We start from the raw sequence: 20,994 nt of genomic DNA, 5'->3' as shown, positions 1-20,994 counted from the left end.
TACCTGATGTCCTTTGAGGACATCTAAAGTAATGAGTGCTCTGTCTCTACTGCTGGCAGCATCTGACAGCAACGATGCTGTTGTAAAATGTAATAAAGAGAGAGTGCGTGAAAGGAGGAGCCTCACATTTCTCCTTCAGTCTGCGGGGTGTCTGGGCTGCAAGGTGGCATCAGGGGAGCCTGGCATGCTCATGGGCATTCACCCTGGGCACACTGGCTGAGCAGGGCTGTGCCCCTCAGGCCGCGGAAGTGGGTTGGCCATGGCTGCGACAGTTCTCTGTGGCTGACGGCAGTGTGGCCGCGATGCCCTGCTGGGCCGTGCTTGCTAGTCATGCTCTTTTCCTCCTAGATTTCCATTTGCCGGGAGATGCCCAGCCTGGAGGTGATCACGCTCAGGTACCTCGCTCCTGCCGTCATGCTCAGCCTGGGGCCTGGAAGCCGGGGCAGAGCCTCACGTCCCTCCCGTGGGACCCAGTGCTGTGACATAACCTAGAAACCTCCAGCACAGACTGAGGGCGGCTTCCAGAAGGGGAGGGGCCGGGACCGCGAGAGCTGGGTCTACCCGGTGGCCCCATGTCTGCCCTCCTTCCTCAGAGCCTCACCTGGGCCTCCTGATAGCTCCTGTTCCCTGCCTGCCCTGCTGTACCGCTGCCCACCCTTGGCCTGTGTGCTCCGATAAGCCATCGCTGTGTTCACTGGGCCAGTCGGTGGCCTGTCCTGAGTGCCCTGGCAGTGGCCACATCTGCCCAAGACCCCCAGGGTCCTGGCCTCTTCTCCCCCCAGTGCCACCACTGCTCACCCGTTTCTCTGCACCCCACGACCTGTGCCCCTCTACTGTGGTCACTGCCCTCCCAACAGACTAAGGGAACCTTGAATGAACCAATGTTACTGGAGTTTTAGGCAGCTGGGGCGTATGTGGGGCTCTGGGGAAGAGAAGAGCTTCCTTCATCCCTGAATTCCCTCCTGCCTACTGTGTGACCCGGGAGGGAGCGGACGCTCATGGCTCACCGCTGCCCACCAGACGCTGGGTGGGAACCTTCTCTGGGTTTCCGCATTTCAAAGCTCACAAGGGTTTAAACCCTGTGGGGAAGGCCCACCCTTTTGTTTGGCAGCTCGGAAGGCTCCAGGGCTTGCCCTCTGAGAGTAGCTGTTGCAGGCCCCTGATCCCTGTGACCTACCTTCTTGATTTCACAGGCAGCCACGGGCTAGGCCAGCCCCTGCCCATCCTCTAACACCCTCCGAGGTTGGCATCGCCATGGTGATGCCAGTGCCCAGCCTGCTGCCCGCCAGGGGCTGAGGCCAGTCCATCTGGTATTCGGGCATCCCCAGCGCGGGCATCAGCCTGTCCTGCCCGAGTCTTGCTGAATGAACCGATGAATGAAATGGGCTTGGAGACATGCTCCTGGGCCAGATCTCAGCCCTCCTGCCTATCGGCTGGCTAACCTTGGGCGAGGCGTGGCCCTCTCTGTGCCTCAGTTTCCTTCCTGTAACATAGAGATATTGTAAGTGCCCACCCCACAGGGAGACAAGGAGGAGATGGAGCCTGAGTTCAGAGGTTGAACAGGGATGTCCGTGCCTGCTGCAGGGCTCGTTTCACTAGTCAGGCGACATTTACGGTGAGGCTGGGATTTCAGCTCTGCCTCCGAAAGCCTTACCTGACAGGGAAAGGTGGAGCTTGTGGCTCCCACGATGGCAGGAAGCTGGGGCGGGGCTGTGGATCCAGCCTATGCCCGCAGTGCATTGAGTTGCCCAGGGGCCGCAGGGCCTCCGAGCATCAGGCCTCTCATGTGCGGGGCCATTTCTATCGCGTCTCAGGAGGGACAGGACCCGGAGGGTGTTCACTGAGTTCCGGTGTGTGGTGCCTGCACGCCCGACTGCACACCACGCCCGACTGCACACCACGCCCGACTGCACTGGAGCAGAGCAGGTAGCTTGAGGCCATGGGTGTGGTCCACACATCAGCTGCTGCCTGTGCCTGGGGCAGACTCCATCCTGGAAAGGGTCCCACAGACTGAGTTTTGCTCTTGGTAAAATGGGGCGGCCTCAGAGCTAGGAGCTGTGTGAAAGGATACCTGGGAAACACCCAGTGAAGGGGTGGCATGGGGAGGCGGGCTCAGCACCGGCCTAGTGACCGCCCCCTTCCCAGGCGCCTGCAGGACTCGAGTTCAACCCTCCAGGCTGGGGGCCTTGGCTCTCGGTGGGCGGACGCTCCGCACCTTTGAGGGCCTGCGGGAGCAGCTCCACGTGTTCGCTGATGGAGGGGACGGACCCCACGCTGTCGGGTGAAGCCTTTAGGTCTCCGCTCCAGGCTTCCTGTGTTTCTCTACTTCTCTGACGTGTCCACGTTCTCTAGAATGGAAATGAGGCCCATCCCCAGTGTTGCCGCTTCCACCCCGGGGTTTGGAAGGTCCGTGCTCACTTCCGTGTCACGTGGAGCTGGCTCGTGTTTTCTGCCATGAGTTTTTCTGGGCACTCCGTGCTTTGGGGCAACATGATATGTCCCTTGAGAGGCCTTAGTTTTCCTGGCCCGTGAAGGAGGGCCACATCCCGTACCTCCCACTCTAGCGCCCTGAGGAGCTGATGCGGAGCATGGGGCCGAGGGGCTGTTGCTGGCAGGGTCCACCCAGTCTGCCTTTGAGTTCAGGACCCGGCCTTCCTACAGCTCTCTCCTCGGCCCAGGTCCTGCTGCACATGACTCATGACATCCAATTTGGGCTTCTCAGGCGGGGGCAGGGACACAGATCCCGTGAGTGCCTGTTCTTGGGGCTGGAGATTCATCCCTCACTGACTGCTGGTCTCCATGCAGTGTCAACAGCATCTCCACCCTGGAGCCTGTGAGCCGGTGCCAGCGCCTGAGCGAGCTGTACCTGCGGAGGAACCGTATCTCCAGCCTGGCTGAGCTCTTCTACCTGAAGGGGCTGCCGCGTCTGAGGGTGCTGTGGCTGGCCGAGAACCCGTGCTGCGGCGCCAGTCCCCACCGCTACCGCATGACCGTGCTGCGCACCCTGCCGCGCCTACAGAAGCTGGACAACCAGGGTAGGTGGCCGCAGTGGGGTCCCCGGCCCTCGCAAAACGGTCCCTGGCAGGGGGTTTCCCCAGCCCTCTTTCCTCTTCTCCTTTTCTGCAAATGCCTGGTCTCGTGGGACACAGATGTGCCTGTGAAGTCTCCTCAGAGGCCCTTCCCCTGCTTCTGTGTCTCTTGATCCCGCCACCTGAATGCAGCAGCGCAGCATAGGGTCCCTCCTGTGACTGTGACAGTTTATGTATCCCTCAGCGACGGCAGGACCTGGTGGCAAAGCACAAGGGTTCCTTCTTTGGCTTGTGTGAGTAGCAGTGCTGCTCTGACCATTGCCATGCGCCATGGCGAGCGGGGGCGTCAGTATCTGGCAAGCAGCGTCGCACTGGTGCACAGGGACTGGGCAGGCTCCACGGGCCACTGTGAACCTCGGGTGGCTGTGCCGGTGTGCTCCCGCCGTGGGGAGGGGCTGTCCCAGCACCGCAGTGCCCGCTGCGGCACTCCACCTATTGGAGGCGCTCATGCCTCCTCTGGCCAGCGCCAGCACCAGTGCAGTTTTCCAGGCCACGGTTTCATGCTGTTTGTTAATCCTTGGCATTCTCAGCACGCTAGTTTCTCATCCTTGTCAGCTATACGGGCACTAATATTTTCTCCCAATTTTATTAATATTAATAACTTCAGGGAAATTGATACGTGAGTGAAATGGAATAAATTCAGTATGGTCTGTTCCTTTTTCTGTTGTGTCTTAGTTGAGGTTTTGATGAGTATTTGCCTCTGGCCAAGGCTGGTGTTTAGATTCCTGAGCAGCCCTCCACCCTCTGTTGTGTATCGGCCTGTGTCGGGCTGGGGATCGGCTCCTATTCTGGGAGTTGGCCCTGGAGGTGGATACACGTGCATGCATTTCACAAGCAGACTGTGCCTGAGGCTGCAGTGAGGACGGGAGCTGCAGCACGTGTGGCCTGCATGTGGGTGAGGCCACTCATGCTGTCTTCTGTCCTTCATCCCAAAGCTGTGACGGAGGAGGAGCTGTCCCGTGCACTGAGTGAGGGAGAGGAGATCACCGCCGCCCCGGAGAGAGAGGGCACAGGCCACGGCGGCCCCAAGCCATGCTTCACACTGAGCTCCCTCAGCTCCGCCGCTGAGACCGGCCAGGACGCGCTGGACAGCGAGGAGGAGGCGATGTGAGGCTGGAGGGCAGCGGGGCCTCCGCCCTTCCCTGTCCCCAGGGTCCTCCCACGGGGAGCGAATGCGGCTTCCAGTGAGCTGCCTCTCTGGGAAGTGAGGGAGAGGGATTATCCAGGGCGAGTGTCCGTTCTCATCCATATTCTCTGGGAGTGACTCAGTGCCCAGGTAGTGATTTCAGTGGCAGGTCCATGTTTTGCCCAACAGCAGATATTCCAGGGAGCAGGAGAAGGGGGTGAGCCAGGCCCCATGCCCTGACACAGAGAAGGCTCGCAGCACCAGAGCTTGTGAGGTGCAGGGAGCCCCTGGTGGGGGGTGTGGCCTAGGCCACAGTCACTGGAATGGTTTGTGGGCACAGCCATCTGTGTCCGTACAGCCTTGGGCCCAGGGGCCGTGGAGGGGCCACAGGGCTGACTCTGCAGTGAGATACCGGCGCCTCCCAGGGCAGTGGGCTGTGCGTCACAAACATGTTTGATAGAAGCTGGGCGCTTGTCTCCTGCTTGGCAGATCACACCCACTGCTGGTGCCTGTGGTGGGGGCATTGGGATGTGATCTCCGTTAGGCATCTGCTGTCTGGCACAGGGCTTGACCCCGTGGTCAGGAGCTCTTCCCTGGCGTTTGTGTACAGGTGCCCCCCACCCTGCCCCCGAGGCCCCGGTGGAAGGTATTACAGCTGGGGAGCCCCAGGGTTCAGGGAGGATGCCCCACAGATGAAGTGCCGGGCCGTGCAGGAGCTGCCATCTGTAGCTCCTGACCTCATGGGAGTCGCCTCCCTTCTCTTCCCCCCGTGTGCCAGGTGGGATTTGTATGAGCCTGTCCTTTGCTTGGATGTGACCTGCAGACAGGGTTTGCAGAGGCCTCCAGTGCCACGAGCCCCCTGACCCTCACACACCTTTGTCTCCTCTCCCCAGCAGTGCTCAGGGTGAACTTGGCCTGAAGCCCCCTTCCCAGGACCAGTTTCCTTCCTTCTCACCCAGAGATGCTTCAAGCAGCCACAGGAGCAGGGTGAGTGACAGGGGCTGCTAGGTGGCTGCTGCTGCCTCTGCCCACGGCACAGAAATCATGGGGAGGGAGGATGGAGCCTCACAGGGCCTTGAAGAGCTGCGCCCCACGGGGAAGCTGCGTGTGTGGGTCTGTGAATGTGCACAGACGTGTCACACATGCCCCGCACAGAGCTGTCCTGGCCCCTCAGCCTCTCCTGGTCTCCTAGTCTGTGGAATGTGGGCCCGGACCCTGCTGGGCTGAGGGCAACATGAGTCACGTGGAAGAAGTGCCACACACGTGTTCACAGGCGGGGCTCCTCCTCTGCTCAGATTCTCGGTATGTGCCGAATGGTCATTTGCTTGGACCCACGCCGCAGGAACCAGGTGCTCTGTGGTGGGGTGCCGCTGGCCAGGCCCCAGCCCTTGTGGAGGGAAGCAGCCTCACAGTGCTTGGTAGGCTTAGTCCGCACCCCTCTCTACCCCCAGAACGTCCTGACTGCCATCCTGCTGCTGCTGCGGGAGCTGGACGCAGAGGGGCTGGAGGCCGTGCAGCTGACTGTGGGCAGCCGGCTGCAGGCCCTGCGTCGGGAGGAGGTGCAAGAGCACGCCGAGTGACCACAGGGCCTGAGCGCCGCTCCACCGTCCACGGGGACCCCAGTGTCTTCCCCAGGCCCCAGGAGCTGAAGGGTGGTTGCCACAGCCCTGGCTGCACACAAAAGCCTCCCTGGTTTGCCACATCCGCCGAGGGCAGGAGTGGGTGTTAAGTGCTGGCTAGCTGGAGCGGTGGAGATGCCTGTCCACACCAGAATGTCCCCAGGACTCCCCTTCTGTGGTCTGGAGGTTCTGGGCTGGCCTGGGCTCTTAAAGGGAGGATTTTGCAGGTTGTCCTCCCTAATAAAAGATTTTCCCAAGGTTGATCTGGAGGTGACATCTCCCAATGGTCGTGACAGTCTTTCTGAAAGCAAGGGCCGTTTCTCGGCAGAATGAGGAGGTATTCACGAATGACTTTGCTGATTCCAGCCCTTGGTCCTTGGATAGATTTCTGTTGAGCAAGGGAGACTTCCAGAACGCTGGCGTCCATAGGGACATCTGCCCTGAGCTGCTCTCAGCAGGAAGGCAGCAGCCTCCCGCATCCACGGGAGAGGGTTTTGTTTTCTTGGCCAGGCTGGGCAGGTGCGCCTTCCTTTCTCTCTCCTGTGAAGAACTGCAGGGGGCCTCAGCTGTGAGGCTGTGGAGGAACAGGCCTGTGTGCTCTGGGGGCTGGGCCTGGCACAGGAAGCAGCTGGACTAGGGGAGTCCCGGGAGCATCTGAGAGGGGTTTTCTTTCCTCTGGGAAGTTCCAAGTCTTATGAGGATGCCACGATCTGGGCAGTGACCCGCGGCCCTGGGGACCTTCCTAGTACCCCCAAAACCAAGGAAGCATTCACGTGAGATGGGGAGTCAGCCTCCCAGCTGGAGTGTAGGAAAGCCAGCTCCCTGGGCCCTTGTCCTGTGTGGGGTTGGGACCCAGATCTCCGTGAGATGTCCCCATCCTCTGCCAAGCGGTGATGCGTGACCACGTGTGCGGGCCACTGCTCTCCCAAGCTCAAGGCCATGCAGTGTGATCGTCACCAGAGCCACCTGCAGCATTGGGGCAGTCACTGTTGCTGGGCTTGGGGAAGCCCAGGGCGAAGACAGTCACTCACCCGTGCAAGCTCTCCACAAGGGGTGCGATCCCTCCAGAAGGGGCGTGATCTCTGAGCGGTGGGGAGTGGAGTCACCACTTGGGACATGGAGGGTGGACAGTTCAGGCCTGTGTCTGCCTCCCTGGGACTGTGGGGTGGGCACCCGGCGCCCTCAGTAAAGTGCTTCCTTGCAATGATTGAAGTCGTTTTAAATTGAATCCCCTTCCACTCCCCCGACGTGGGCTGCTGTGGGCATGCAGGGCTTACACCAGCGCCCTCCTGCCACACACCGTGCACACCTTGGTTGGGACAGTTGGGTGGGACCGTGGGGCAGCTGCCTGCCTTCAGCCCCGCGGTTCCCCCGCCCCCCCGTCCCCACCCCCACCATTGCTGCCTCCACCCTCAGCCTCCTGCCGCTCCCCCTCCCGTCACCTCCTCACCCAATGCCCCCAGCCATGGAAGACGGCCAGAAGCACGTCCCGCCCGGGTACCCCACAGTCCCACTCCACTCCTCCCCAAGTCACCCCAGAAGTGGGTTCTCAAGCCAAGCAGGCATGGGCACCACACTGTGTCCCATTCACCCAGTTCACAGAGGAGGACCAAGGGCCCAGGAGGCTGCATCACTCCGCCTGAAATGCCAGAAACGCCAACTCCATGCAGCCAGAGTGGGCCTGTCGCAGGCGCTGGCCACGGCACGTCGCCCAGGAGGGAGGCGGCCACTGTCCCGGACATCAGCCCCAGGCCACTACCTGGGTGCAGCAGCTGAGTGGCAGCTGAACAGGTTCTAACACCTCATCAGGCAGGGCAGGCCGAGGGGGGTCTACTCAGAACTGAGTCCTGATCCCAGACGGTGTGACACAACGGAGCCCCCCAAAACATGCATGTGGTTCTCCGGGCCTGTGAACCTGTTTCTCTGTTCCTTTGAGACAGAGTTGCAGACCCGGGAGCACTGTCCTTGGACAACTGTCCCCTCCTGGGCCTGGCCCCAGGACGGCCCCACTCAGAATGAACGAGAAGGCCCCTGGGTGTGGGCCCCTCCACCCCAGCTCCAGAGTTAAGCAATCTGGAGGTCTCTGGTACTAGGGCCAACACAGTGAGGGGCTCTTGGGAATATCAAGGTGCCTGAGGGCAGGAAGGTCCCCAGAGCCACCCCTCTGGCCTGAGCTCAACCAGGAGACTGCCCAGGGACCCTCAATGTGGCCTTTAGGCCCCTCCAAGCCAGGGTCTCCCTTGAGACACCTGTGTCCCGAAACCACATCCCCAGGGTGGCACTGTGGGAAGAAAGCAACCTTCTCGGGCAAGCACCTGCCACCCTGGTGCTGCAGAGCCGTGGGTGGTGCAGAGCGTGGGCTTCGACGCTAAGGTTAACAGGCATCCTGCGAGCAGGGCGTCCACCACCCCAAACCACCTGTGGGACTCAGCCCTAGCCCCTGGTGGGCACAGCTTTGTGCCGCCTTGTCTTCCCCTCCCCCGTGTCCACCATCGGTGTCTCCTGGATGCTGGCTCAAGCCAGCCACCAGCCTGCAGGTTGGAGACCCCCACTCAGGCTGAGGTTGGGGAGACAGAGAAGTGAGACTGTACCCTTCTGCCCCCAGGGGAGGACGGGGGGGCGCTCAGGTCACCCTGGTGGCCCCCAGGGAGTCCTGGAGAGCACCTGTGGCCTCCCAGGGCACATGTCCCTTTGGCCTGGCCCAGGCACTGGCCAGAGGGCCCTCCACCCCTGGGGGCCGCTGCCCACTGGGCTGGCCGTGTGGTGCTGCTCCTCTCCCTCCAAGAGTTCCGCAGGCTGTGCTCTCCAGAGAGCGATGCACCCCACGGTCAGGGTGGTTTTATTTCTAGAAAAGGTGACAGGTGCTGCACGTGGGCAGGAGCAGGTCACAGTGAGGCAGGGCCAAGGGCATCCCCCTCTCAACACAACCCAGGCACCGGCAGCCTACAGGCCAGGTAGGGCGAGGGCTGGCCCTTGTGAGCGAGCCCAGAGTGGGGAGAGGCTGGGGCCCATGGGGCACCAAAGCCAGGGGACATCGGACTGCAAACACGGACAGCCCCACGTCCCCTGGGCAGGAAGGTGGATGCCCCAGGACTCTCTGTCCTCCTGCTGCAGGGCCTGGCAGGCTGGTCTCAAGACCAGCCCCAGGGAGGCCTGGCGGGTGGCCAGGGATAGAGGCAGGGGCTGGGCTGAGCAGGGACACAGCCTCCACCTGCCTGCAGGCTCCAGAAACAACAGCCCGGGCCCCATCTGAGCCCTGGCGCTGCAGCTGGCATGGGTGGGGGCCGGGGAGGGGCAGGGGCATGGCCTCAGAAGCCCTTGTCCATGCTCAGGGTGCGACGGGTCACGTGCTCCAGCTCCCCTGACACGTAGGCGGCCATGCTGATGCGGTATTGTGCCAGCATCTTCAGCATGAGCCGCAGGCTCAGCCACCACTGCTCCCGCGGCATGCGGTGCCTGTGCAGGACAGGGATGGGGGGATGATGGGGAGTCGTGTCAGGGCAGCTCTTCAGGCCATGCCCCCAACTCCCCGCACCCCCCGACCCTGCGGCCTGGGTATGCCCCTCCCTCTGAACATCTCAATATCCGTGGAGCCCTGCGGCCTCTGGGACAGGTCTGGGGTCCCCATCCCTCGGAGGCACAGCACAGAGTCAGCCACAGCCGCTCTCAGGCATGCCCAATCCTGGCTGCCCATGCTGTGCCCCCATGCCCACCCAAAAGTATTGCCCAGTGTCACGCTCTGAAGACTTGGGCATGGTCCCTGCTCTCCATGGCCTGGCGGGAACCGCGGCATGGGGGCCCAGGAGGCCTTGCGGGGTCAGGGTGTGAGCGGGGCGGGGCCTGGCACACCTGCCTTGGGGACAGTCGGGCCACCCCTCAGCCCCACCCGCCTCCACGAGGCTTCAGTGGAACTCACTCGAAATCAGTGTCTTTCTTGAGCTCAGTGACGGGGCTGAAGGCCACTGCCTTCTTCTTCAGGCCGATCACGCAGGCCGAGTCTGGGGCATTGGCGAACACCCGTCCTGCAAACAGAGGCACGTGGCAGCCCTCCAAGGCCGGGCCCTGCCCCAGGGAGCCAGGGGAGGGCGAAGTGAGGCCTCGGGTCGCACCCACCACCTACCCTTGCGGTAAACCTCACGCAGCTTCTCCGACAACCAAAGCATGGCCTTCACCCCCAGCTTGGTCCCGTAGTTCCGGTCAAAGGGGGTTGGAGCGCCGCCCTGGAAACAGGCAAGGCCCGGTTCCTGGAGCTGCCCTGGGCTCCCTGGGCCAAGGAGAGGGGAGGCCCAACCCCAGTGCAGACAGGGTCCCCGCGGGGAGCCTCCCAGGCAGCTTCTGAACACCCATTCCTTCCAACCCCTGCACAATTCCCGTCTGTTCCCGCATCGAGGACCCTGCCTGCTCTCTCCAGCTCCAAGTCCAGGCCAGAAGCTGCCTCCCCAGGCCGGCAGTCGGCTGCCCCCTGGCCAAGTCAAATGACCCCTGGGCTCCTGCATGGGCAGCCAGTGGCCCCACCTTGGGCCCCATCCCCAGCCACTCTGACTCCCTCTCCCTGGCTCAGAAAACCCCAGGACACAGGCTTCCTGCAGGGCCACCACAGGGCAGGGAGCATGCCGGGGTCTAGGTGAGGGGCTCGGCGGAGGTGGCCGCAGGAGGCCCGGCCGGGGTGGGGGGCTGGGCTCAGCATGTGAATGTCCTGGCCCCGGCCCCAGCCCCAGCCAGCCCTTCTTGGAATGAGACCTCACCGGGGAAGGGCACACGTGCCCGAGGGCCTGCCAGGAGTGCCCGTGGGTGCCTGTGAGGGCTGGGACCCCTGGGCCCGGGGACAGATGGTGGCAGGGAAGAGGGGCAGGCCTCTCAGAGCCTCACTCCTGCCCCACACCTGCTGCAGGTGGCCCAGGACGTTGGTCCTGCAGTCGAAGACGCCCTTGCCCTCTGAGGAGTACAGGTTGTACAGGAACTCTGTGGTGTAGTAGTCATGGCACTTCTCGTTCCTGAGAACAGCAGGGCCTGAGTCAGTGGGGAACGAGTCCAGGTCTCCCCCAGATCCTGAGTCCCCGCTGGGCCAGGCCCGGGAGAGGGAGTGCCAGCTCCCAGGAAAGCCGCCCTCGCCCACCCGCTCCAAGGACCCCTCCTGCCTTCTCCTGCCCCGCCACTCCTCAGCAGCCCTGCCCCTAGCCCCGAGGGTTGGAAGCCCAGCTGTGGCGGGGGACCCACGGCAGCCTCACCGCAGCACCAGGCCCCTCTGAATGTCTGTCTTCATCTTCTCTGTCATGTGCTCCACGTTGACCTGTGGGAGGGGCCGGATGAGCCAGAGGACTGTGGGGAGGGAATTCCAGGCTGACCAGCGACCCAGGGCCAGCAGGAGCACTGGGCTATGAGTCCTGCCTGCCCGGGCCCTGCCCTGCACTAGCCGGCCTGAGTGTCTGGGGCCCAGGCTGGCGTGCCGGCGAGTCTGTCGCAGCAGGGGCCAGGCTGGGCTCACCTTTAAGTCATGGATGTTGAAAGGGTCCTCAAAGACGTAGGCGGCGTCGGCCCCCACAGCGATGCCAGTCACGGTGGCCAGGTAGCCACAGTAACCCCCCATGGTCTCCACGATGAACACGCGGCGCTTGGTCCCCGAGGCGGACTGTTTGATGCGGTCACAGCTCTAGGGGCCAAGGGGGGTCAGGGGTCCTCCAGGTGCCCACCCTTCCCTGCAGGCCATGGGCATGGCTACCCTGCCGGGAGCCCTGTGTCTCCAGAGCCAGCCTGGGGCTGACGCACCCAGAGAGTCAGCAGCGCCAGGCTTGGGCCCACCTCCCACGTGGGCCCCGCAGGACCGGGGGTTCTCAACCAGGTGACCCCACCCTCAGGGCACAGGGGACGGCGGCCTGCACACACACACTCTGAGCAGGCAGAGGTGTCCCCGGCACCATGGACAGAGGCCAGGCACTACTCTTAGGCTACCCAGCACTGGGGCAGGGACACTCCCGCCTCGGTCTCCCCATCTGAGCTCATCACAGTCGCAAGGAACAACACAGACCCCCGGCCCTGGAAGTGGCTATGGCAGGGAGCTGAGCCCCTTCACCCGGGCCTGTGCCCCACCAACCCCAACCCTGGCAGCCCTCCCGGGTGCTCACCGCGCACTGTCCCCTCCAGCAGCCTCCGTAGGCTCAGCCCCACCCCACAAGGGCCTGGGCATGGCAGGAGGGGTCCAGGAGCCCCGTACCTCCATGGCAGCGTTTACGGCAGTGTCAGAGCCCAGGCTGAAGTCGGTGCCAGGGACATTGTTGCTGATGGTGGCTGGGATGACGCACATGACGATGCAGAGCTCCTCGTAGCGCCCGCGAGCCTCCACCAGCTGCAGCACCCCTTCATAGGCCTGCAGCAGTAGGGACAGGGGGCAGGTCAAGAGCAGCACCGAGGCCACGGTGGGCCAGGGACAGGCTCTGCCGGCGGCTGCCCAGCCCTGCTCCCTGCTGACCTGTCACGTGCCCCGTGCTGGACTCCAGGACCCACCTGCTCAATCCCCTGGGGCTGGGCCAGGCAGTCAGCCTGGTGTCATCTCGGGACGCCTCCCAGGGAAACTGGACTCTAACGAGGGTCAGGAGGCCCCTCCAACCCACTCTGACCCCAGATCCACTCCATGAAGCCTGCAGTGGGGCTTGGCTTTGGAGGGCAAGGGGGAAGGGCTGTCATTCATTTATTATTTAGTGACAGCTTGCCCAGTGCCAGGACACCATGTAAGCGATGCCATCCCGCACCTGCACTTCTGCCTCCTCCGCCTCCCTTCTTCCTCGTCCTCTCACTTCCAAGTCCCCTTCCTCCCCTGCCCCTCCCCAGCACCGGGGTTAACTGGAACCTTGGGAAGCTTTCTGGAGAAAGTAAAGAACGCTCCTGAGCCCACACACCACACTTAAAACCCTGATCCTCTTGGCCGCTGCATCACCCCAGCCGGCACACAGGTTTTCCGGACGGGCCCCTCAGCGGGAGGACACCTCGGGTCTCCTGTGCCCCGAGGCTTCTTCATCCGCAGGCAGCCCTCACCTCAAACCCGCCGACCACCAGCAGGGCATGGATACCATAGATGCGGATGTTCTCCACGATGGACTCCAGCTGGCCCTTGGGCAGGGTCCTGCAGTGAGACACATCCGTGTGAACAGGCAACGCCTGGGACGCATGTCCAGATTGCATCTGATCACAGAAGAGCATTGCCTTGGCCGCTCCCCGAGCCAGTCAGCGGTCACTGCGACACCCTGGATGTGACGCTGTGGCTTCACATGGAGAGGGGCACGCAGGCCCAGCGTGAGCCACCTGGGCACCACGCAGCATCACCAGGCATGGGCCAGGCAACCAAGTGAACCCCCCACCCCCCTGGGCTCCCCAGGGCCACCCCTTCCTGCCCGAGGCTTTCTCGCCCAACACTCAGCAGCAGGAGGGGGTGCCTCCTCCGGCCCTTGCAGCCATTCAGTGGCTCAGGACTCAGCAACTTCCCCTGTAGCACACAGGGTGACTGTGCCCTCCCCATGCCCACAGAAGGGTCTCAGGTCCTGGGACAAAAGCCATCAGACAGGCCCATAGCCACAACCAGAGTGGTGACGGTTCAGGCTGCCTGGCCTGGCCAGGCAGTGACAGACACTAGGCCAGCTTCCTTGCCACGGAGAGCCCACCGTGGGCATGGGGCTGCCAGAGCAGGCTGCCCTACACAGCTGAGCTCAGGCCAGGAAGCCCCAGGCAGGAGGCGTGAAGCCTGCTCTGCATAGATCACCAGCCAGAAGAGGGGCCGAGCCCAGGGCCCTGGGCTGGGGTCCCCTTGCCACTCCCACCTGCAGGGCCTGGAGACTGCGCCTTGGCCCTCCTGCCCCCAGGTACCGCCGTTCCCACCTCCTCTTCCCAGGTGCTCAAAGGAGGTGGGCTGCAGGGCCAGCCTGGAAGGGCAGGGAAGCCTGCTCTGCACAGATCACCAGCCAGAAGAGGGGCCGAGCCCAGGGCCCTGGGCTGGGGTCCCCTTGCCGCTCCCACCTGCAGGGCCTGGAGACTGCGCCTTGGCCCTCCTGCCCCCAGGTACCCACAGCAGGCAGCTCACCTCTTGGTCCCCAGCATGGAGCCACCACGTCCCAACCAGCCGGCCACGTTGTGCCAGCCTACTTCTTGCACCTGTCAGGAGGAGATGCAGCTTCAGGGGCCAGTCTGAGCCTCTGGCCAACTCCCCCCAGGGGTGGGCCTGTGCCCGGGGGCCAGCCAGTGCTGGGGATCACGCTGCAGGCAGAGCTGAGTACCCAGGCCTGGGTGGGCACCGACACATGGACCCAGGCCTCGGCCTCCACCTCTAGCAGCCGGCCCTCCACAGGAGACGCCCCAAGTCTGCACACACACGCCCAAGTCCTCACTTGTTTGCCCCAGCCGGACCCACCTGACCCTTGGCTAGGCCTTCAAAGCCATCATGCACGATGTACACCGTGTGGCCCTGGGAGATGCCGGTCCGCACCGCCGAGCGCACGGCCGCATTCATGCCAGCCGCTGGGGCCCCCACATTCAGGATGGCCAGGGAGAAGTTAGACTTCAGAGAGAAGGGGAGACGAGCATGAGGCACGGCCAGGGAGGGGACCTCTAACCTGCACAGAAGGTCAGCAGGCCGGCAGGTTCTGGAAAAAGGGGCCAGGCCCTGCCACCAGCCTGGACACTGCCCAGCACACCGACTGCCCTGGGAATATGGTATCTGTTCTAATTCCAGAAGATTCTGGTGAAGACCAAAAGAGACATGCTGCAAGCCTGGCACACAGGCAGCAGAGGAGGCAGAGGGGGCGAGCACCGTTGTGAAGCCAGGCCTGGGGACAGGAGCACAGGTCAGTGCCCACACAAGGGGCCAGCAGGGGGGGGAGAGGTAGGGGGCACAGCCACAAGGAAGATAGGGGCCCTGACTATCCTGTTACCTAGTAGCCACCTTAAGAGAAGGGACAAAGACATGGAGACAGTCCCGTTAGGACTACAGTTAATTTAACCTGATAGACCAAAACCCCACTATGTCCATGTGAATCCAGTGACGGCTGCCACCACCTCCCTCCAGCCCCTGTGCTGAGACTCTGAACCTGGCGTGCACCTGTCACGTGTGGCACACCCGACTTGGCAGCAGCCACGCCCGAGGGCTCCGTAGCCACATGGCCCCGCCGGGTCCTGGTATGAGCCAGCCCTGCTGCCCACAAAGTCAGTCACACCCCAGCCAGGTTCTGGGTGGTTCATGGAGACCACGTTGCCCTACCTCGGAGGGTGCAGCCCACTGACTAGCTGTGGGGATAGGCAGGAGGCTGGAGCAGCAGGGACACCCAAAGATGACCACGGATGGGAGGACCAGACCCAGGCTGGGCCACGCTGTCCACCCCGGCCTGCAGCTCCAGCTGTGGCTCAAGGGGCTTGGGAGCCAGGACCTCACTGACCATGACTCTCTACAGGACCCTCGTTGTCCCCCAGGACTTCAGAAACAAGCCATTTCAGCCTTATTTTGGAGAGATCCCATTTCCTGAGGTTTTCAGCTGTTTGGGGACATTTTCTTTTTATGTTCAGAGTTTCACTCTTATCGCCCGGGCTGGAGTGCAATGGCGCGATCTCGGCTCACTGCATCCTCTGCCTCCCGGGTTCAAGTGATTCTCCTGCCTCAGCCTCCTGAGTAGCTGGGATTATAGGCGTGTGCCACCACCACACCCAGCCAATTTTTGTATTTTTAGTAGTGACAGAGTTTTGCCGTGTTGGCCACACTGGTCTCGAAGTCCTGACCTCAGGCGATCCGGCCACCTCAGGCTCCCAAAGTGCTGGGATTACAGGTGTGAGCCACGACGCCTGGCCGCTGGGGACATTTTCTACACAATGGCTCCTCCTCTCCTGAGTTAAGCCTGTGGGCCTGACTTCATTTCCATCAACCATTGAGAAGCAACAGCCAGCCCTGCAGCCGGGGTCCCAGCAGCAGGGACCTGCCAGCCACAGTGGTGCCTGAGCCTAGGCAGAGGCCGAGCCCACCCTCCCAGCTCCCAGCTCGGCCCCCAGCAAGAGGGAAGGCAGGGGCAGGCAGGCCCAGCGTGAAGAGGCTGCAGAATAACACAGCCCGTTCCTCCCCCTGTGGGTGCCACTCCCTGCCTTACCTTCTCCTTGGGGGGCTTCTGGTGGGCGAGGAGCTTGTAAATATTCCAGTTGTTCTCGAAGCTCCTGGAAAGGATTCGGGTCACGCCATGCATAGCCCTGCAGCCCTGCAGCGTACAGCCACAGCACAGCCGTGACAGAGCCCAGGAGGTTGGTCACAGGCACACGGCCTGATGGAAGCGCAGCCATGAGGCAACAGACACCATGCATGCCGGGCAGGGCACCGTCCACAGACGGTGCAGGATCCCCCAACACAGGCACCTTCCATAGACGGTGCAGGATCCCCCAACACAGCACGAGGCTGCACCACCCGTGCAGCAAAGCCCGCGGCCGGCATCCAGCTCAAGGGAAGGTTGACCACCTTGGTAGTGGGTGGGGGCATGGATGGGAAACCAGACGTCCAATCCAGCCTGACCCGGCCCCCAGGACACCTGCAGGAGGGCGGCACCCACACCCCACATCTGCCAGCCTTCCCAGCCCCCGCGGGGCCACCCCATGTCCTGGGCTTGTGCCCACAGCTTCTCATCCCCTCGCCATGCCCAGATCCCTGTGCACTGCGCCCTGCCCACACTGCCGCCCAGGGTCTCCTGCAGCACCACACCTCCCAGCCCGCCTCCTGTACCACCCACAGGCCCGTTCCTCCCTCGATCTTCAGACACGGTGCCCAGAAGGACGACCCAGGCCAGGCGTGCGCAGCACCACCGCAGCACGTGCTGCCTGGCACCGGGACCCAGCCAAGTAAGAACGCAGGGGTCTGCTGAGGGGGCTTACCCGCCACGGAGCTGGATGGCCTCGTCAAACCTCTTATCATCCATGGCTTTCTGCACTTCCTTGGTCTTAAGGAAGAGAAACAGAACACAGGCTGTGGAGGGCCCGGCCAGAACACCCATGGCTACTGCCCCGTCCGGTGGGACTGACGAGGGCCGATCTGGCTGGCATCTCCTGACCCTGGCCCAGGCCTGGCAGCCTCTCCCTGGGAACAGTGGTCACCACCAAGGCCAGCTCTTTTGGGGCTGGTTGAGGCCAAGAGGCCCTACCCTGCCCCCAGCTGCCCTCTTCTCCTCCCAGCAGTCCCAGCTCCAGGCAGGGCCACTCCGCCCTGGTTGCAGGCCTCCAAACCCCTGAGCCAGGGCTTGACCAGCACCCACACCCAGCCTCCTGGCCTCTGCCCTCCCCGCGCCTCCCCTCCCGGGGTCCCTGCTTTCCCCCATCAATGGCCCGCGCTCCTCCCAGGGCTCCACTCTGATCACCGGCCCCTCCTCCTCCATCCCATCCTAACCCCAACTCCCACCACTGCCCACAGAAGCTCAATGGCCGAGGACCCCTGTGACTTCCCCTGCTCACCAGGCTCCCTGCAGCTCCAACACACCTCTTGGGAACCGTCCCAGGTCATACATCCCACCCGGGGATGTGCTCACACCCCTCCCCTCCCTGGAGGCCTGGGATGCCCTGGGCCAGCCACGAGGCCCTGCCCTCCGGTGCTTATGGTGCTGAGATCCCCAGAGAGCAGTGGGGCCTGCGAGTGGGGATTAGGGAGAGGAACCAGGCGGTTCTGATGGGGGGACCCAGGGTTTACCATCTGCACGCACTCCATGAGGGGCAGCCGCACTGACTGGTTCCCCGAGAGGCTGACCACGCAGGCCGGCGTGTCCGGGGTGGCCTCCAGCAGCGCCATCACCGCCTCCATGCCCATCTTGCTGCTCTGTGGGGAGGGGTTCAGGCTGGCACACCCACTTGGTTCCTCTACCCCAAGCCACAAGCCCATCCTCTGCAGATGTGCAAACCCCAGCTTCCAGAGCCCCCCACGCTGACGGAAGCTTCCAGAACAGGTGGCACTAGAGATGGAAATGTGTCTGACCAGCACTCATGACGGCATGCTGGACACCGTTTCAGTGTCTTCGCTGCCCTGCCGGGAGGCCCAGCCTACACTGTGGGCTACAGGATGCCATGTGATGCAACCCACCCGCTGTCACTCAGTGTCATGGCTGGGCACACAGGCCCGGTCCCCAGGGCCCCGTCCGCTGCGGTGGTTCCTCCCACGGAGGCCCTCATGTCGTGACTTCCCTGGTGTGTGTCTGCGCCAGCCAAGGGGATGGGCAGTGGACACATCCAGGAGCTGCCCCCTAGGGACACACTGCAAAGGCAGGCCCCAGCCCCACCCCGGGAACTGGCCACAGTGACAAGAAAGCCAGGCCTGCAGTCGCCGTGGCTGTCCCATGACCACCAGTGGCTGGCCCCGGAGCAGCCCAGCAGCTGGCCCCCCTCCGTGATCCACACAGGTTTCTTCATCTTGCACGTGAGGCACAGGTGGCACCTTAGTCCGGGCAGTCTCTCCGGGATGCTGTTTAGAGAGCAGCCTCGGAGACGCCCCCCATGCAGGCTGAGGCTTCTTGGAAAGTCCAGGTTACCACGGCGCATGCTGGGTTCACCGGTCGCCTTCGTGGCACCCGGTGGGAACACAGGCTCAGGGAGCACAAAAACGCCGATGCTCTGGGTGACAGCCGCTGGGGCTGCGGGTGATCCACTGTCCTTTGTTTCAGAGCTGGCATCGGGCATCGAAGACACTGGCTGGAAAACCCTGCAGCCTGCAGGCTGGGAGCGCATGGCTGGCCCGGTCACGGCAGCAGCATTTCCGCCACCCAGGCTCGGCAGCAGCGGCTGGCTTGCCCTGATGTCCCAGGCCCCTCAAGAGGCTCTTCTGAGTGAGCCTGAGGCCGCACAGAGGGGACGGCAGCTGCCCGGCTAGGTCGGCGGGGCCCCTCTCTGAGGAAGCGTCCCCTCTGTACAGTGGCCCCCGTCCAGCTCCGTGGGTGCCTGGGAAGGCTCAGCTCAGCACAGGAGTCACAGGGCCAGGCGCAGTCACAGGGCCAGGTGCAGCCATCTGGTCTCCCTCAGCACAAGTCCCACCTGCCTGACAGTCTGTGGCCCTGCCCCAGAGGGTGACCACCCTCACACACAGGCATTTTGCCTTCCATGGGGCCTTCCTGGCCCCAGACCCATTCCATTTGGCACCAACTTGATTCCCATTTTGCAGAGGACAAAGTGAGACCCAGCAGTGATCAGGACCAAGGATGGCGAGGCCACGCCAGATCCCGAATGCTCCCTCCCAGCACCAGCCTCCCAGACCGTGACGCCACGGGCAACATGGGCACCACCCTCTGCCCACCCAGCCCCTCTCCCAGGGCCTGTCCCTGGCCACCAGGAGGGTCTGTGGCCCTGACTGCTGCCACGTGGGGCTGGCAGGGGGTGGGGGGGTAGAACGGCCAGGAGACACAGGCTGGCGGGGCGCCTCCCATGGTCCCCAGGTCTGAGTTCCCTACACCTGCAGGGGAATGGAGAAGTCAGGCCTCAGTTTCCCCCAGGAGGAGCAACAGCTTGAGGGACCACCCACCCCACACACCCACACTGACACACACCCACACACACTGAAACACACACCCACGAGGACCAGACACAGACACACTGGCGAGGACCACGCATCCCCCATGCATACCCCCCGCCACAGACATGGACACTCACCCACAGCCACATGGACACAGTGCACAAACCACACTCACGTGCACACTGCCCACACACACAGACCACGCTCACCCATGCACGTGCGCAGGGCAGGGTGATGGCCACTTACCAGGACTCGGTCGAAGGCAGAGGGCGTCCCTCCCCGCTGCACGTGGCCCAGCACAGTCACACGGGTGTCGAAGCCCAGCCTCTGAACCACCAGCTGCAGGAGAGTGCGAAGGACCAGCCCTGAGCCCCAGCCCACATGGGCTAGAGGAGCAGGGGGTCTGCCCAGTGGCCGCCCCCAGGCCCACACGCACGTCCTTCACGTAGCTGGACGAGATGGGCTTCCCGTTGCGGTCGATGGCACCCTCAGCGATAATGATGATGTTCAGTCGGGACCCGCTGCTCCGAGTCTGGATCAAAGACACGACAGGGCTCAGCTGCCAGGTGGGGAAACCTGCCCCGGACACAGCCCCCAGGCGCCAGGAGCCCTCCCTGAGGCCACCATCCCCAACCCACGTGGGCGAGGGCACAACCCCCACCCAGCAGGAGGAAAGCAGGCCTGGAGCGCCAGGGCAGAGACCAAGCTGGGCCCACTAGGACCCCCGCCCTGCTGGAGGCGGTGAACAAGAGGACTCTGCCCAAAATTCTGGGAAGGGCAGCAGGGGAGGAAGGGGACTCTCGTGGCTGGGTCCGGCACACACACAGCTGGGGCTGGGCCCTTGTGCCTGGTGAAGCCTTCCAGGCGGGAACACACACAGGGCTGCAGCTCCATGGGGCACAGGGCAGAGGGGCCTGCCCGGGGTAGCCTGGGCTGCTTGTGACTCCTGTGAGCCTCCATCTGCTCATCCTTGAAACCGGGGGCCTCACGTCGCTGCCACCAGCCAGGGCTCCCCGGACACCCTGCACCCTGAAGCCACTGTGGGTCCATGCTGGTGACATGGGCCACACCATCCCGTCTGCCAACCTCAGGCTGCTCTCTCAGCACCACACAACGGCCACGGCCCGGCTCTCTGGGAAGTGAAAGGGCTTTCCAGCCTCCACTTCAATGACCCAACAAACATTGGTGGGACTCATTCTGAGCCACAAGCCCCATGTTTGCCCTACCATAGGCCACAGAGCCTCCGACAGGAACAGGGTGGGAGCAGCTCAGACAGGGCCCGGGTGCGGTGGGAGTGGAGGGCTCCCTGGAGGAGGTGGCGCCAGTGCAGGTGAGGTCAGACACCCGGAAGATGGGCTGCAGGTACAGCAGGAGAGCTGCGCCACCCTCCCTGCCCCAGTGCACCCTGGGTGAGGGGCAAGGCGGGAACCCGCATGTTACAGGGGGAAACAGGCTCTCAGCGAGAGAGCAGGAAGGAACCAGGCGGGCCGACCTCGCATCCAGGCCGCTTGCAGGAGGGCCCAACCTGAGTCACAGACGTGAGCCAAGACCGAGGTCGCCACTGCAGCCGGGCCCCCCGGGGTGAATTCCCTGCCCTAGGAGAGCAGGCCCCTCGCAGGACCCGCACCTCGGGCCAGCCTCGCCTGTAGGGTTCCATCTCCGCCC

The 20,994-nt window shown here is 63.5% G+C and overlaps 2 protein-coding genes across 3 annotated transcripts in view; one reads left to right on the top strand and one right to left on the bottom strand.

The window, feature by feature from the left end:
• LOC105520413 (chromosome unknown open reading frame, human C21orf2) overlaps positions 1–7,040 on the top strand; it is an 8,729-nt gene extending 1,689 nt beyond the window's left edge. The window contains exons 2-6 of one of the 2 annotated variants that reach the window (XM_011954139.1): positions 349–395; positions 2,806–3,035; positions 4,025–4,196; positions 5,109–5,202; positions 5,667–7,040. In XM_011954139.1, the coding sequence (XP_011809529.1) occupies positions 367–395; positions 2,806–3,035; positions 4,025–4,196; positions 5,109–5,202; positions 5,667–5,795 (654 nt within the window). In that variant the 5' untranslated portion in view covers positions 349–366 and the 3' untranslated portion in view covers positions 5,796–7,040. Of the gene's footprint in view, positions 1–348; positions 396–2,805; positions 3,036–4,024; positions 4,197–5,108; positions 5,203–5,666 lie in introns of those variants that run through there. The other variant, XM_011954140.1, reaches the window with a different exon arrangement.
• Positions 7,041–8,636: 1,596 nt separating this feature from the next.
• PFKL (phosphofructokinase, liver) overlaps positions 8,637–20,994 on the bottom strand; it is a 23,839-nt gene continuing 11,481 nt past the window's right edge. The window contains 15 exon segments of the mRNA XM_011954138.1: positions 8,637–9,290; positions 9,751–9,856; positions 9,955–10,054; positions 10,717–10,828; positions 11,063–11,124; positions 11,320–11,484; positions 12,046–12,198; positions 12,864–12,951; positions 13,903–13,973; positions 14,230–14,376; positions 15,950–16,013; positions 16,719–16,783; positions 17,524–17,649; positions 19,576–19,668; positions 19,766–19,861. Of these exon segments, the coding sequence (XP_011809528.1) occupies positions 9,143–9,290; positions 9,751–9,856; positions 9,955–10,054; positions 10,717–10,828; positions 11,063–11,124; positions 11,320–11,484; positions 12,046–12,198; positions 12,864–12,951; positions 13,903–13,973; positions 14,230–14,376; positions 15,950–16,013; positions 16,719–16,783; positions 17,524–17,649; positions 19,576–19,668; positions 19,766–19,861 (1,596 nt within the window). The 3' untranslated portion in view covers positions 8,637–9,142.

This window comes from Colobus angolensis, unplaced genomic scaffold (assembly GCF_000951035.1).
Source record: "Colobus angolensis palliatus isolate OR3802 unplaced genomic scaffold, Cang.pa_1.0 Scaffold38, whole genome shotgun sequence".
In the NCBI taxonomy this organism is placed as follows: Eukaryota; Metazoa; Chordata; class Mammalia; order Primates; family Cercopithecidae; genus Colobus; species Colobus angolensis.
Note: the sequence above shows the minus strand (reverse complement) of the source record. Positions and strands in the feature narration are given on the sequence as shown.